This window comes from Labrus mixtus, unplaced genomic scaffold, assembly GCF_963584025.1.
Source record: "Labrus mixtus unplaced genomic scaffold, fLabMix1.1 SCAFFOLD_119, whole genome shotgun sequence".
NCBI lineage: Eukaryota > Metazoa > Chordata > Actinopteri > Labriformes > Labridae > Labrus > Labrus mixtus.
The window spans coordinates 60,001-76,884 of record NW_026870259.1 but is presented as its reverse complement, the minus strand read 5'-3'; the positions used below and the strand labels follow the sequence as shown (position 1 = coordinate 76,884).

Below are 16,884 nucleotides of genomic sequence, written 5' to 3'. Positions count from 1 at the left end.
ACTGAAGATCTCTGATTCTCTGCTGCTGCAATCTGCAGACGACACGCTGAAAGTGGTTAAAGAAGAGGTTTGATGATAACTCACCTCTGGCTCGGTTCGTCCTCTGTCCTCTGCTGGGAGGTAAAAATAATCCCATCACACACACACACACACGCGCGCGCACACACACACACACACACACACACACACACACACACACACACACACACACACACACACACACACACACACACACACACACACACACACACACACACACACACACACACACACACACACACACACACACACACACACACACACCAGGAGGCTGCAGACGGCTCCAAAGATCCTCTGTGTTAAACAGGACTACTCACTCCTTCCGTGCTACAGACTGCTAAACCTTAGCGGCTAACAACCTCAGAAGTTTGGGTGCGTTCGAATTGTCCGTCCTATCTCCTTTCACTCTCCACTTTACCTTTAACCCCGGAAGCATTTCAGTGGCGGCCATGATAAGAGCCGTTTGAATTCTCTAAAAGTTAAGGAAAGGTGGGTCAGTGCTTCCTTTATAACCTCCTTTAGGATACACCGGACCATCCTTTACGAAAGGAGATGAGATATGACGCCCCACAATTCCTTGCGGAACATTTAAAGCGAGTTGCGCATTCCGACCGTTCACGGAAATGAACGATGATCGTAAAGTGACACAGATCAAGGGATAAAAAGATAAGAGACATTTTTATCAGATGATGTTTTATTCAACATATTTCATTCACTTAAGAATGCTTTGTGCAGTTGTACATTTGTATGTTTAAAACATTATGTGTTATATCTTACATAAATGTAACAATTAATTTCATATTTATTTTGATGTTGATTTCTGAGTGGACAGGAAGCTGATGGTTTCACTTTTGTTACCTGTAGCCTGGTAGCCTATATTTATTTTATTTCAATCCCAACCTCGTGGTGATCAGGATTATTTCACCGGTAAGAAGGCACAGGGGAAAGTTTTTTAGATGCGTTTTTTGTAGTCCATTTTCTGAACATTGTAGTTTCAACATGGCAGACTCAAGTCATTAACCTCCGCCGGCCCATCGCATTTAATGACGTGGCCTAGTGGAAATGTGGTCGGATTGTCAGAGAACGAGATCGCCTTTCCCTAAGTCCTAAGATCCTGAGCGACGTCACCCGTCTGTTCCTGCAGGGGGCGCTGGAGTCCCATCGATGGCGGTCTCCTTGCTGGGTATGATTTACCAGTTTGTTAGTTCCTTGATTTCGTTGCTAAAATGTGAATTCCTGTTTTATTTTGTATTGTTTGTCCCCCATTTTCCTTTTTTTCTTGTGTGTATGTTTCGCTTCAAATTCCTCAGGTAAGTTTTTCCTGTTTTATTTTGTAGTTCTTGTCACCAGTCTTTACTCCCTTTGTCTGGTTTCCCTCCTTTTTGAACGTCCTCACCAGTTTCACCTGTGTTTGTCTCACCTGTGTCCGATCACATCCCGTCTCTTTAGTGCTCTGCTCCTTCTGTGTATGTCATGGGCGGCACCAGGCATGGGCTAGGGGGCGCTGTAGTTACCTCTAGGATAGCCATAACATCCCCCTAGCACCCCTAAGAAAATTCTGTGGTTTATTTAGAATTTTCAATGTCTGAAAATGAATAAATACATAAATAAACAAACATATTGTAGACTAAAAGTAAACAGGTGATTTGACCAATGGGCGCAGCAGCATTGAACATTTGACCTTACTTTGCTCCACTTCCTCCTGTTAGCCAGGTGGTAACTGTATGTACCATTAGCAAAGGTTTCCTTGTCCCTAAACGTCCACGTGTGGACTCAGAGACTCTATAAAAACTTAATGGGGCTCATACAGGTGATGATCTATATCCCATGGGCTGAATATCTAGCCTTGTGTTTCCCACAGAATGTTGCAGAGCGTGTACCTCGATGTGCATGTGTCTCGGCCTCGTAGGCGATAGAAGGCAATAGAAATTAAACTGGTGACCGGCATGGGGAACCCAAAACCTCAGAACACACTTGCTGAAAAGTTGAGCAACCACATAGCACCAGCAAAAAAAAAAAAATCTCTGGCGTCGCCCCTGGTGTCCGTTTAAACATCTTCTGTTGTAGCTCCCTGACCTTTTTAGCTCATCATGGACAGAAAATAAAAGTTTACATACACATGTTTGTTTATTTGACTGAATATATTTTCACTTCTTTTTACCTGGGGTGAACAATAATCTCGACAGGGTCTGCACAGTGGTTAGTGAGGAGGTTCCTGGTTTGAATCCCCGTCTGACAGGAGTCTCTCTGTGTGGAGGTTCCTGGTTTGAATCCCCGTCCTTCAGGAGTCTCTCCGTGAGGAGGTTCCTGGTTTGAATCCTCGTCCTTCAGGAGTCTCTCTGTGTGGAGGTTCCTGGTTTAATCCCCGTCTTTCAGGAGTCTCTCTGTGTGGAGGTTCCTGGTTTGAATCCTCGTCCTTCAGGAGTCTCTCCGTGAGGAGGTTCCTGGTTTGAATCCTCGTCCTTCAGGAGTCTCTCTGTGTGGAAGTTCCTGGTTTGAATCCCCGTCTCTCAGGAGTCTCTCTGTGAGGAGGTTCCTGGTTTGAATCCCCGTCTGACAGGAGTCTCTCTGTGAGGAGGTTCCTGGTTTGAATCCCCTACCTTCAGGAGTCTCTCTGTGTGGAGGTTCCTGGTTTGAATCCCTGTCCTTCAGGAGTCTCTCTGTGTGGAGGTTCCTGGTTTGAATCCCCATCTTTCAGGAGTCTCTCTGTGTGGAGGTTCCTGGTTTGAATCCCCGTCTTTCAGGAGTCTCTCTGTGTGGAGGTTCCTGGTTTGAATCCCCGTCCTTCAGGAGTCTCTCTGTGTGGAGGTTCCTGGTTTGAATCCCCGTCTGTCAGGAGTCTCTCTGTGAGGAGGTTCCTGGTTTGAATCCCCGTCTGACAGGAGTCTCTCTGTGAGGAGGTTCCTGGTTTGAATCCCCGTCCTTCAGGAGTCTCTCTGTGTGGAGGTTCCTGGTTTGAATCCCCGTCCTTCAGGAGTCTCTCTGTGAGGAGGTTCCTGGTTTGAATCCCCGTCCTTCAGGAGTCTCTCTGTGTGGAGGTTCCTGGTTTGAATCCCCGTCCTTCAGGAGTCTCTCTGTGTGGAGGTTCCTGGTTTGAATCCCCATCTTTCAGGAGTCTCTCTGTGTGGAGTTTCCTGGTTTGAATCCCCGTCCTTCAGGACTCTCTCTGTGTGGAGGTTCCTGGTTTGAATCCCCATCTGACGGGAGCCTCTCTGTGAGGAGGTTCCTGGTTTGAATCCCCGTCTGTCAGGAGTCTCTCTGTGAGGAGGTTCCTGGTTTGAATCCTCGTCTGACAGGAGCCTCTCTGTGAGGAGGTTCCTGGTTTGAATCCCCGTCCTTCAGGAGTCTCTCTGTGTGGAGTCTGCATGTTCTTCATGTGTGGGTTCTCTCCTGGTTCTCCGTCTTCCTCCCACAGTCCAAACACATGCTCGTTAGGTTAACTGCTGACTCTAAATTGTCTGTAGGTGTGAATGTGAGGGTGTCTGGTTGTCTGTCTCTATATGTCAGCCCTGTGATTGGCTAGTGAACAGTCCAGGGTGTAACCCCCCCTCTCGACCAATGACAGCTAGGATCAGCTCCAGCCCCCCGTGACCCCGAATAGGAAAAGCGATATAGAGGATGGATGAACTAACCTTGAAAGTCATTCATTAAAATATCGGTGCAGTCCTCATATTCTAATCTATGGTGTTTGAGTCTCTGCTGCAGTGACCTGAGACTGATCCGAGCTCCATGAGTTATTATGGGATGTTTTAATCTGTGGGTATCTCTTAAACATCAGGAGAACAGAGAAAGCATAACTCCTCCCACTCAGGTATTACTTTAGGCATCAAGGTTTCTTTTTACTTAAACACATCACCTAATGTCTGATTGTGTCACAAACACATCATGTAAATAAAAGTGTTGATATGACCCTGATGAAGGCCACAAGCCCAAACACGTCGCTCTGATTTGTTAATGAAGTGTTGCTGGAGCTTTTTCACCTCTTCAAGCCTTTCACTCTTCATACACCTTGTTAGTTGGAGAAGTTGTGCCAGAAATTCCTCTGCTTCTTCAATAAGTGTGTTGATGACATCATGTTGATGACATCATGTCAATGAAAGTCTTTATTTGTTGAATAGAATAAAAACGTGTTGCTTTGATCAAACAGAGCTGAGCTTTAAGGACGCTGAAATCAGCAGCAGAGTGAGAGCTCGCTGCTTTTCTCTCCTCTTTGCAGCCTGAAAATTAACATCCTGCATGTGTCTGCACCTACAGCATGCCTCCTCCCCTTTCATCATCGCCCTGCTCGTCCTCCTTAGCTTCCTCCTCTGACCGTTGGTGTACTCCTCTTCAGGCTTTGATTTCTTTTTCCCAGTGTTTGATTTGTCGCATTCAAAGTTTAACGAATACAAGGTAGGAGGAAAGGGAGAAAGGATGCCATAAGAGGAGAAGAGGAAAGGAGGGACGATGGGAGGAAGGGGTGGACAGAGGAGGAGAAAATAGGAGAGGGAAGGAGAAAAGAGGGAAGGGAAGGAGAAAAGAGGCTATGCGTTTTGTGTCAGAAGGAGACCGGCTGCTCTAGTTTATTTTCTGACGTCTGCTCCAGGACTGACGCATAAAGATGACATCACAACAGGAAATCAAAATCCCAATGACGGCCATTTTGGATCTCAGAGAATCACACACTGAATGAAAACACACAACAACAGACCTGACATTTGAATCTGATCAATAACTGAAGCTATGAGGTGTTTCCTGCTGACATTTCATGTTTGTATTTTCACACTCAGAGACTGAAGAAATAACGTGGAGTCGCCGCCCTGTACTCCGTTACAGACGGTTTCATGTGTATTTGATTAACATTAGCTAACGATAGTATCAGGATCACGGTCAGCTGTCAGTCAGTGTTCTGGGGTAGTTATGTTCATTAATGCAGGAATATTAAATCTTTGATGTCAGGATGAGGCACAGAATCTGACTATCATCATGGATCTCCTTAAATTTCCCACCCTGATATCTAAAATGAAAACCTCCTCTTCCTCTCATCTCCACAGTCTGAAACATCATCCATGATCTGCATCATTTTGTTCTTAAGTAATCTCTCTCTGTTGAACTGTGGCACTGTGCTGCTCTCTAGTGGAGAAAGTATTAACTGCATGTAAAATAAAAGGCAGTGAATCTTTTATTTGACTCAAGACGAAAAGTTCTTTATTTCAGTAAATGCATCAAATTTGGCTGATGTTAAACAAACACTTTTATATCAAACTATGTGAAATGTGTGGTAATTTGGGACTGGTTAACAAACATTGAAGGTAATTAGATTAAATCAGGATGTCATGATTTGGTCTGTTTAGTTTAGTTTTTCACAGTTTAGATGTATTTATCTTTTAGGTCTCATTCTTCCCTGGTGTTTCCTAGTTTAGTCTTCAGTGTTTCCTGTGTTATTTTGTCATTTCATATCCTTGTGTCCCTCTATGTTCTAGTGTGTCTTTATGTTTCATTTGTGAGTTTAACAGTGTCTTCAATGTTTCATGTATTTAATTTGTAGTTGTCCTCGATGTTGTCTTGTGTTATTCCTGCCTCTGTGTGTTTCCCTCCAGTTTAATTGCCCTGATTGTCTTCACCTGTGTCGTTAGTCTCACCTGTGTCTGATTACCTCTGTGTCTATTTAGTCTCTGGGTGCGTTGGAATTGTCCCTCCTATCTCCTTTCACTCTCCACTTTACCTTAACCCCGGAAGCATTTAAGTGGCGGCCATGATAAGAGTCGTTCAAATTCTCTAAAAGTTAAGGAAAGGTGGGTCAGTGCTTCCTTTATAACCTCCTTTAGGATACACCGGACCATCCTTTACGAAAGGAGATGAGATATGCCGCCCCACAATTCCTTGCGGCCGCAACATTTAAAGCAAGTCGCTCATCTGACTGTTCACGGAAATGAACGATGATCGTAAAGTGACACAGATCAAGGGATAAAAAGATAAGAGACATTTTTATCAAGATGATGTTTTATTCAACATATTTCATTCACTTAAGAATACTTTGTGCAGTTGTACATTTGTATGCTTCAAACATTATGTGTAGGTTATATCTTACATAAATGTAACAATTCATTTCATACAATCATATTTATTTTGATGTTGATTTCTGAGTGGACAGGAAGCTGATGGTTTCACTTTTGTTACCTGTAGCCTGGTAGCCTATATTTATTTTATTTCAATCCCAACCTCGTGGTGATTAGGATTATTTCACCGGTAAGAAGGCACAGGGGAAAGTTTTTTAGATCATCATTTTCTGAACATTGTAGTTTCAACATGGCAGACCCACGTCATTAACCTCCGCTGGCCCGTCACATTTAATGACGTGGCCTAGTGGAAATGTGGTCGGATTGTCAGAGAACGAGATCGCCTTTCTCTAAGTCCTTTATGAATTCTCCTAACATCTTTCCTTAACCTCATGACGTTTCCCCGGGATTAAGGTAAAGTGGATAGTGAAAGGAGATAGGAGGGACAATTCGAATGCACCCTCTGTGTTTCTTTCTCTCTGTGTTAGATCATTGTTTGTCATATGTTGTTTCCCATGTCCTATGCCAGACTTCTGCTTACCTGTGTTTCAAGTATTTTTCTTGTGCTTTTTGGCTTTTGAAGAAAGTTATTGTTTTGCCTTTGGCCTTTTTGTTTATTAAATACCTTTAGTTAATTCTACACATGGGTCCAGTTCCTTGTTTTTTCCCTGAACGTGACACAGGATTTTTTTCACTACATGTTTAATTATCGGATGCTCCTGGAAACGTCTGATCAGACCTTAACCCCCTAATGTTTGAAAGTGAAAATAGGAAATATTTACAGTTTACTTTATTTTCTAAGATCTTGTTAATTATCTAATTGTGTTTTTTATCACGTAACCCTGCAGATCGATGAACTCGAGTCAAACGCTTAAAGGGGACATATTGTGAAAAATCCACTTTCACAGTGTTTCTGATCATATATCTGGGTAACCTGAGTGTCTACTGACCCACAACATGTGAAATAAACCCATCCAGTCCTTTGTTTGTTTCTCACAGAGAAATATGCTCAGAAAAAAGACCCTCCCCTCCTGTGTTGTCTCAGGCAGCCATGTTTTTCCCAGGAGGCACGCTAACGAGTTGCCATGGAAGCTCAAACATGAGAGGGGTGGGGTGAGGGGGAGTTAATTTAAAGAGACACACACACCAAAATGGAGTGTTCTGAGAGAGCTGGTTTATACAGGGTCACAAACCTCCTCTGGTGCTTGATTCATGTTATATTTTGACCAAAGCACAGCACAGATGTTTCATTGAGACCACAGGGGACTGTTTGAAGGCTGGGTCCTTAGGATTGGTCCTTAGAAGGCTGGGTCCTTAGGATGGGTCCTTAGGACGAGTCCTCTGAAGGCTGGGTCCTTAGGATGGGTCCTTAGGATTGGTCCTCTGAAGGCTGGGTCCTTAGGATGGGTCCTTAGGATTGGTCCTCTGAAGGCTGGGTCCTTAGGATGGGTCCTTAGGATGGGTCCTCTGAAGGCTGGGTCCTCAGGATGGGTCCTTTGAAAGCTGGGTCCTTAGGATGAGTCCTCTGAAGGCTGGGTCATTAGGATGGGTCCTTAGAAGGCTGGGTCCTTAGGATGAGTCCTCTGAAGGCTGGGTCCTTAGGATGGGTCCTTCGAAGGCTGGGTCCTTAGGATGGGTCCTCTGAAGGCTGGGTCCTTAGGAAGGGTCCTCTGAAGGCTGGGTCCTTATGGCATGAGTCTTTTTTAACAATGAAACCAGGACCAAGACTGATGAGACCCCCTCCAGGGTCCCCTCTGCCAGAACAACCCACTGACTTTGTCCTTACTTGAAGTGTTTGTTCTGCAGGCCATTCATATGTCCTCTTACACACACACACACACACACACACACACACACACACACACACACACACAAATAATATTTCACCCTCTCTCTCTCTCTCTCTCTCTCTCTGTGCGTCAATGTAATTACTGTGTAGAGCTGATAAACGGCTCTCACAGGACTCGTCAGCAGAGAGGAGGAGGAGAGGAGTTGAAGGTATGATAACAGGGCAATATGATCAATGAACAGAGGTAGCAGCAGAGGAGAGAGAGGATACAGGTAGGAAGAGGAGAAGAGGAGAAGAAAGGATGAACGGAGGAGATGCTGAGAAACAAAGGTGACAGTGAGAAGTATATATGGAGGAAGAAAGAGGATGGGGGCGATGATATGGGAGTAGGAGGAGGGGTGGAGTAGGGTAGATGATGCGGGAGGAATAGGAGGGGATGAAGGGGGACGCTGATGTGGGGAGAGTGATGAGTAGAGGGGAGGTGCATTGATTCAGTGGTCTGACAGGAGGGATGTATTTCATTTGTACAGAGCTGGAGACTCACACACACACACACACACACACACACACACCCATACACACACACACATACTAATACATACTAATACATACACATACTCACATACATACACACACAAACACACATATTCATACACACATATACACACACACACACACATACATGTACACACACACACACACACACACACACACACACACACACACACATACACACATACACACACACACACACACACACACACACACACACACACTAATACATACTAATACATACATAAACTACAGCGTACACTACAGAGTACACTGTAGAGTAAACTACAGAGTACACTACAGGGTAAACTACAGGGTACACTACAGAGTACAGTACATAGTACACTACAGGGTAAACAACAGAGTACACTACAGAGTATACTTCAGAGTATACTTCAGAGTACACTACAGAGTATAATTCAGAGTACACTACAGAGTACTCTACAAGGTAAACTACAGAGTACACTACAGATAATACTTCAGGGTACACTATAGGGTAAACTACAGCGTACACTACAGAGTACACTGTAGAGTAAACTACAGCGTACACTACAGGGTAAACTAGAGAGTACACTGTAGAGTAAACTACAGAGTACACTACAAGGTAAACTACAGGGTACACTACAGAGTACAGTACATAGTACACTACAGGGTAAACAACAGAGTACACTATAGAGTAAACTATAGGGTACACTACAGAGTAAACTACAGAGTACACTGTAGAGTAATCTATAGGGTACACTACAGAGTAAACTACAGAGTACACTACAGAGTAAACTACAGAATACACTACATAGTAAACTACAGAGTACACTACAGGGTAAACTACAGAGTACACTACAGACTATAGTACAGAGTATACTTCAGGGTAGACTACAGAGTACACTACAGGGTAAACTACAGAGTACACTACAGAGTACACTACAGGGTAAACTACAGAGTACACTGTAGAGTAAACTACAGATTACACTACAAGGTAAACTACAGGGTACACTACAGAGTACACTACAGAATACGCTACAGGGTAAACTACAGAGTACACTGTAGAGTAAACTATAGGGTACACTACAGAGTAAACTACAGGGTAAACTACAGAGTACACTACAGAGTATACTTCAGGGTACACTACAGAGTAAACTACAGAGTACACTACAGGGTAAACTACAGAGTACACTACAGAGTATACTTCAGGGTACACTACACAGTAAACTACAGAGTATACTACAGAGTATAGTACAAAGTATACTTCAGGGTACACTACAGAGTACACTACAGAGTATACTACAAAGTACACTACAGATTATATTACAGAGTAAACTATTGGGTAAACTACAGAGTACACTACAGAGTACACTTCAGAGTACACTACAGAGTACACTATAGAGTATAGTACAAAGTATATTTCAGGGTACACTACAGGGTAAACTACAGAGTACACTACAGAGTATACTTCAGCGTACACTACAGAGTACACTACAGAGTATAGTACAAAGTACACTACAGAGTATACTTCAGGGTACACTACAGAGTAAACTACAGAGTACACTACAGAGTATAGTACAAATTATACTTCAGGGTACACTACAGAGTACACTACAGAGTATACTACAGAGTACACTACAGATTATATTACAGAGTAAACTATTGTGTAAACTACAGAGTACACTACAGAGTACACTTCAGGGTACACTACAGAGTACACTACAGAGTACACTACAGGGTACACTACAGAGTACACTACAGAGTACACTACAGAGTATACTTCAGGGTACACTACAGAGTACACTACAGAGTATACTACAGAGTATAGTACAAAGTATACTTCATGGTACACTACAGAGTATACTACAAAGTACACTACAGATTATATTACAGAGTAAACTATTGGGTAAACTACAGAGTACACTACAGAGTACACTTCAGGGTACACTACAGAGTACACTACAGAGTACACTACAGGGTAAACTACAGAGTACACTACAGAGTATACTTCAGCGTACACTACAGAGTACACTACAGAGTATAGTACAAAGTACACTACAGAGTATACTTCAGGGTACACTACAGAGTACACTACAGAGTATAGTACAAAGTATACTTCAGGGTACACTACAGAGTACACTACAGAGTACACTACAGAGTATATTACAAAGTACACTACAGATTATATTACAGAGTAAACTATCGGATAAACTACAGAGTACACTACAGAGTACACTTCAGGGTACACTACAGAGTACACTACAGAGTACACTACAGAGTATACTTCAGGGTACACTACAGAGTATACTTCAGGGTACACTACAGAGTACACTACAGAGTATACTAGAGAGTACACTACAGATTATATTACAGAGTAAACTATCGGGTAAACTACAGAGTACACTACAGAGTACCCTTCAGGGTACACTACAGAGTACACTACAGAGTACTCTACAGGGTACACTACAGAGTATACTTCAGGGTACACTACAGAGTACACTACAGAGTATACTACAAAGTACACTACAGATTATATTACAGAGTAAACTATCGGGTAAACTACAGAGTACACTACAGAGTACCCTTCAGGGTAAACTACAGAGTACACTACAGAGTACTCTACAGAGTACACTACAGAGTATACTTCAGGGTACACTACAGAGTATACTTCAGGGTACACTACAGAGTACACTACAGAGTATACTACAAAGTACACTACAGATTATATTACAGAGTAAACTATCGGGTAAACTACAGAGTACACTACAGAGTTCACTTCAGGGTACACTACAGAGTACACTACAGAGTATACTTCAGGGTACACTACAGAGTGTACTGTAGAGTAAACTATAGGGTACACTACAGACAATGAGACAAATAAGTGTTTTTGACATAGATCAGTGATGAATCATACACGGGTTAGTGTAATGCCCCATCAGACTTTCTGACACTGCCCTAAACTGGTTTCAGTGCTACCTATCTGCAAGGACTGAATACATTGAAATTGCGGACACTAAGTCCTGCACACATCTCGTCACATGTGGGGTCCCCCAAGGATCAGTCCTAGGCCCTACCATCATCACCAACCTAGGTGTGAAAATGGACCCCATCTAACCTTTGAATCACACATAAAACACATCTGCAAAACCTCATTCTTCCATCTCAAGAATATTGCAAAACTCCGCCCCTCTTTCACCCCCCAAGACGCTGAGAAACTCGTCCACGCCTTTGTCTCCTCCAGGCTCGACTACTGCAATGCACTTCTCATTGTGATCCCTGGCAAGAGCGTACAGAAATGCAAATGCATACAAAACAGTGCTGCCAGGATCCTGAGGAGAGTTCGGAAATACGAGCACATTTCACCCATCCTGCACTCACTACACCGGCTTCCCATCTCACTCAGGATTGAATATAAAATCTCACAACTTACCCATCAAAAGTTTCCTCTTTAAAAGAGCCTTTCCCTAAAAACCTGTCCCTAAAGCCACAGCTTACCTGTCTGACTTTTGCTATTGTTTTTATGGTTTTATTCTTATCGTAGCTCTTTCAGATTTTTGTTCAAATGTTAAGTCCCAGGCTATAAATAAAATGTAATATTATTATAATTGTTATTAATGTTGGTGACTTTATAAAAAGCAGACATAAAGAAGACTCAGCCTCAGCACTTTGTGCCTGGTTGATGTGGTCACTTCATTTTAGAGTAATTTCATTTTGTTAATATTTCAGATGTTTCTGTTATGTCACCCTGTTTGAACTCCCTAGGTCTCCTTTCTGTGGGTACTGCGACCCTTTTTGCTTTATTGGGTCCTATAGAGGCATCAGTGTTACTAATAATATTTTAATTATCTAACTCCATCAGTCAGTTGAAATATGGACAACAGCTATTTCTGCAGTTACCTAGCAACAGCAGAGGACGCTTCTTGCGCCGTGTCTGCAGCTTCACACCGAGCCCCGAATGTTCGGCTTCAAACTGTAATCACTTTCATTAGAGATCAATACTTCCTGCTTGGAGCTCTGTGATAAGATCAGAGGGTTGTACCGGGGGTGTGCGGTCACAGTGTGTACATGTGTGTTTATTTATTTAATCACTACAACAGGACTGATGGGCGTCACAGACATGTAGTGCTTGTAAAGAGTCGTTAAAATGAAGCTGATTGAATTTAACACGATCATCAGCTTCATTTGATGTGCACATGATTCATGTTTGTGTGTGTGTTCTACACCATGTCCCTGTCAGATGGTGAGGAATCTCGCTCTCTGCTCGGAGAGTTAGGACTTTCTAGACCAGTTCAATAAGGGTTAGGGTTAGGTTAGCAGCTAGCCGCTGGCTGCCTGGACATGTGGTGCTTTTGTTAAACCTGTAAGGTTGCATCGTTCCTTCCAAAGCTACCTGACGTTTGACCTTGATGGAAGAATAAAGGGTTCATAACCATTGTTATGTTCATGAAGAGAGCTGCAGATGGAACGTGTTAAATATAATTTTGTGTTCGTTAGGATGAATTCTTCACAGGATGAGGAATCCAAACACACTAACTCAATCTCTCCTTCTGCTTGAAATTGTTAAAGTTGACAATTTGAAGAAGAGAGGATTCCCTCTGCTGCGTGTCTTCTCAGCCGTGAAGAAGGTTTACACATGTGAAGGAAGAGGAACATTTGAGTGTCACAGAGATGAATGAAGAGGTAAAGAACAAAAAGAGAGAGAGAGAGAGAGAGAGAGAGAGAGAGAGGCAGAGAGAGAGACAGAAAGAGAGAGAGAGAGACAGAGAGAGAGAGAGACAGAGAGAGAGAGAGAGAGAGAGAGACAGAGAGAGAGAGAGAGAGGGAGGGAGAGAGAGAGAGAGAGAGACAGACAGAGAGAGAGAGAGAGAGAGAGAGAGAGAGAGAGACAGAGAGAGAGCAGGAGGAGAAAGGGGAGGGGAGTCAGAGCAGGAGGAGCAACAGCAGAAGAAGAAGAAGAAGAGGAGGAGGGGAGAGCCGTCGCGGGCAGGAAAATAATTGCCGGCTGCAGGTTATTGGCTGGCTGAGCTGGCGCTGAGCTGCTGTTGTTCCAGCACGGGGAGGATGCTGCAGAAGGAGAGAGAGAAGCGAGCTGCAGATCTAACGGCTGAGTCCTCATCTCTCTGATCCAGCAAACATCTGTGCAGAACGAGCAGGGAGGGAAACACCGGATCTGTTTCTTTATTCTGAAGGAGGGACGACAAAAAGAGCAGCAGTGGCAGGAGGGGGGGCGCTGAGAGGAAGATTTGCCCAGACCAGGATCACCTTCCCCCCCGGGGAAATCAAGGAGGGGATGCTTCTTAAAACATCTGGAAAGGTGAAACTTGTGGATCTTAAAAGAGATTTAAAAGAAAATCATTGCAGATGATTTCACTTTTTACCAGCAGCTGGAGGTGAGTTTACATTAGTTACTAAAAACCTTGTGATGGTAAATCTGAGTTTAATAAACCTGGAAACACGTGCAGCGACAGAATGATTGAAAAATGTTTATAAATAATACATATATCATATAATGTGTTGATATATTAGAAACATCTCAAAATGAGAGTTCATTAATAAACAACACAATTTAAGATTACAGAGGATGCTTTTTAGTTTACTGTTCTTTCTGAGCATTTTTATTATTACACATCATTATGTGTGAAACAGATTATTGTTGCTTTACAGGAGAAATCAAACACCTAGATCAGTTTGATCGCCACCTCACGATGTCGTGTAAACAGAGCGAACATTACGCAATCTGAAAAAAGCTCTCTCGTCCTTTAAATCATCACTCTGTAACTCCTCCCCCTTCAGTCGTTTCACAGTCGATCTAATAGAACAATAACCTCCAACAGGGAGAATGGCATCTCTCTCGTGTCCACAGAGTGCCCCACTTGCACTATTTTGATACGAAGCAATTAATAAATCCAAAAAGTGGTCTCTTTCCTTGTCCATCTTCAAGTCCGCTTCAGAAGTTTGAACCTTACAAACAGATCTCAACTAGCATGTAATACATGAGCCTCTCCAATGTAGACATTTAGCCAAGGCCTATAGTTGTCATGGTAACAGCTGAATACACAAACATATACTCTGCGTGTTAACAGTTAGCTAACAACGGCCTATAGTCGTCATGGTAACTGTTTAATACACATACAAACTTTTCTGAAGAAGGTTCTTATAAACAGAAAGTCCTCACTCATGTTCCAGCTCTGAAGCTCATAATGACAGGTGGACGTTCTCACCTGCTGCAGACGCCATCAAGACTTTGATGTGACCTCATTAAACAGACGTTTCAGGTCCGGGGGGTCAAAGGCTAAAAACATCTGCTGTTACACGTTCATGTTGACAAACAAACAAGTTGTGAATTCACTGTTTACCTATTACACTTTAATCTAAACACAGGTGACCTGTGTGTGTGTGTGTGTGTGTGTGTGTGTGTGTAAATCAGAAGAATCTCTCTGTGACACTAAGCTGGATTTGATCCTTTGTAGAGAAATGTTGGAGGAGCAGAGGACAGCGAGAGAGAAGGAGGTCTGACGATCTGAAAAACAAAACCAGGATCCATGAGAGTCTGCAGGGAGGAGCAGGAGGATTGGTTTGGCCTTCACGCTGATGTTTGCTGAAACTAAAAGCTCTGTTCACGTCTGTGGGTCGTCACTCCTGCAGGAGGACTTCAGAGATTGAATGTTTCTTGTTCCTGCTCAGCGGAGGATCTAAACACACCTGGATTTCAATGAGAGAGCAGTTTGAGCACAGAACCTGAAAATTCTCCACAGGAAAGTGTTATGTTAAAAGTGTTATGCATAAAAAGCACAAAGCAGCTTTATAGATTGCGGGATTACAACATTTGTCTTTTTCATGGTGTTTTTTTATCCTCATGAATCTCTTCCCTCTACTAATCGTCTAACGGTCGTCCCTGAGAGGAATGTGTGGAGCAGGTGTTGATGACAGATAACAGCTGCACAGAGGCCGAGTTAGACTCTCAGTGAGTCACAGACGTGATGTTCAGTGACAGCAGCAGCAGGTAACACAGGCTGAGCGTCTTTGCTGTCAGTCATTTTATTCTGACAGAGCGTCTGTGGGCGAGCGAGGCCTTCATTAAAGTCAAATCTTTTAAAAGAAAAAAATGTTAGTTAACGTGACCAAAAAGACCCACAGCTGAAATCTACTTCCAACATTTTCAGATTTTCAACATGTGACATCATGATAGAAACCTTTGAGAGCCACTGACTGAGCTGCAGGTCGACTTTAATAAAGTCGTAAAGAGTGCAAGGATACCCATGTATGTTTCAGGAAAAATCTTTAAAGAAATCCCTGAGAGATTAAAAATAAATCTGCGATATGATATTGTAGTCATGAAGACACAAAGAGACAAAAAGGAGCGGGAAGAGGAAATTAACTCATTATTTATAGAAACTAGATGAAACTTCACATGAGCACAAAAATCTGACTTGAATCTTGACATAGAAACATTTCCTCTGCTGTGATTTGTCAGCATAATTTAAGGACACATTTGCAAACTTCACATTGATTGATTTATCGATCAGAGACTGAAAGATGAGATGGTCGATTAGAAAACGTTTTTAAATCAGTAGAAAACACTGTCCTGTGTTCAAGAAGCCCAAACTTTATTCAGATGAATATTTAATGTACGAACCCGAACCCTTTAGTCTCAACAGAAAGATGCAGCTGCTTTCATCTCGTCTTTGGGTGTTTTAACATTTCAGAGTCCTTTATTGTATAAAAGCCAAAAAGAAAAACTAAACTTAAAACCATCAGAGGGGAAAATCTGACCCTCCTTTTAATATCACAACATATGAGCCATGTCTCTGGCACTCTGGTTTGATAAAACTCAGTCTGTGCTTCAATGAATAATCAGTTAGAAAAACTTGAATATAAATATTAAATGAATCCTTTCTTTCTGCTCCACAAACACAAATCTTTCTGTTCTGATTCTCTTTTAAACACTCATTCAGATTTCAGACTCAACAAACAGACGTTTATTTGTTCTCCTGTCAGACTTCAGATGATTTATTAAAAGTGATGAAACTGTTTGTTTCTCTTCATGTGTAATCTATCGTCAGTTTGTCCTTGTTTCCTCTTCAGGAGGCAAAACAGATTTAGTTAAAAATATTCAATATTTACTAAACATTAAGAAGATGCAGAGACAGAGGATGAAGGAAGGAGGAATTAAAGAAGAAGAGACAGAGGGGCGGAGGCATTGAAAGACGCAGAGACATACAAAAGAGGACAGAGGAAGGAGGAATTAAAGACACAGAGACACAGGACGGAGGACGCAGGACAGAGGACGGAGGAGACAGGACGCAGGACACAGGACAGAGGACACAGGACGCAGGACGGAGGACACAGGAGACAGGACACAGGACAGAGGACACAGGACGGAGGACGGAGGGATTAAAACACGGGAAGACGAGTGTGAAACGTCATCATGGGCTGCAATATGTGTGTGGTCAAACGTCCGGAGGAGCAGTACAGGATCATGTT

The 16,884-nt window shown here is 42.8% G+C and overlaps 1 protein-coding gene across 3 annotated transcripts in view; it reads left to right on the top strand.

Annotated features, from left to right (window-relative positions):
- The first annotated feature begins 16,804 nt into the window (after nucleotides 1-16,804).
- LOC132967184 (PDZ domain-containing protein 4-like) overlaps nucleotides 16,805-16,884 on the top strand; it is a 43,093-nt gene continuing 43,013 nt past the window's right edge. For all 3 annotated transcript variants that reach the window (XM_061034047.1, XM_061034048.1, XM_061034046.1), the window contains exon 1: nucleotides 16,805-16,884. This exon is cut by the window's right edge and continues 4 nt beyond it. In XM_061034047.1, the coding sequence (XP_060890030.1) occupies nucleotides 16,829-16,884 (56 nt within the window). In that variant the 5' untranslated portion in view covers nucleotides 16,805-16,828.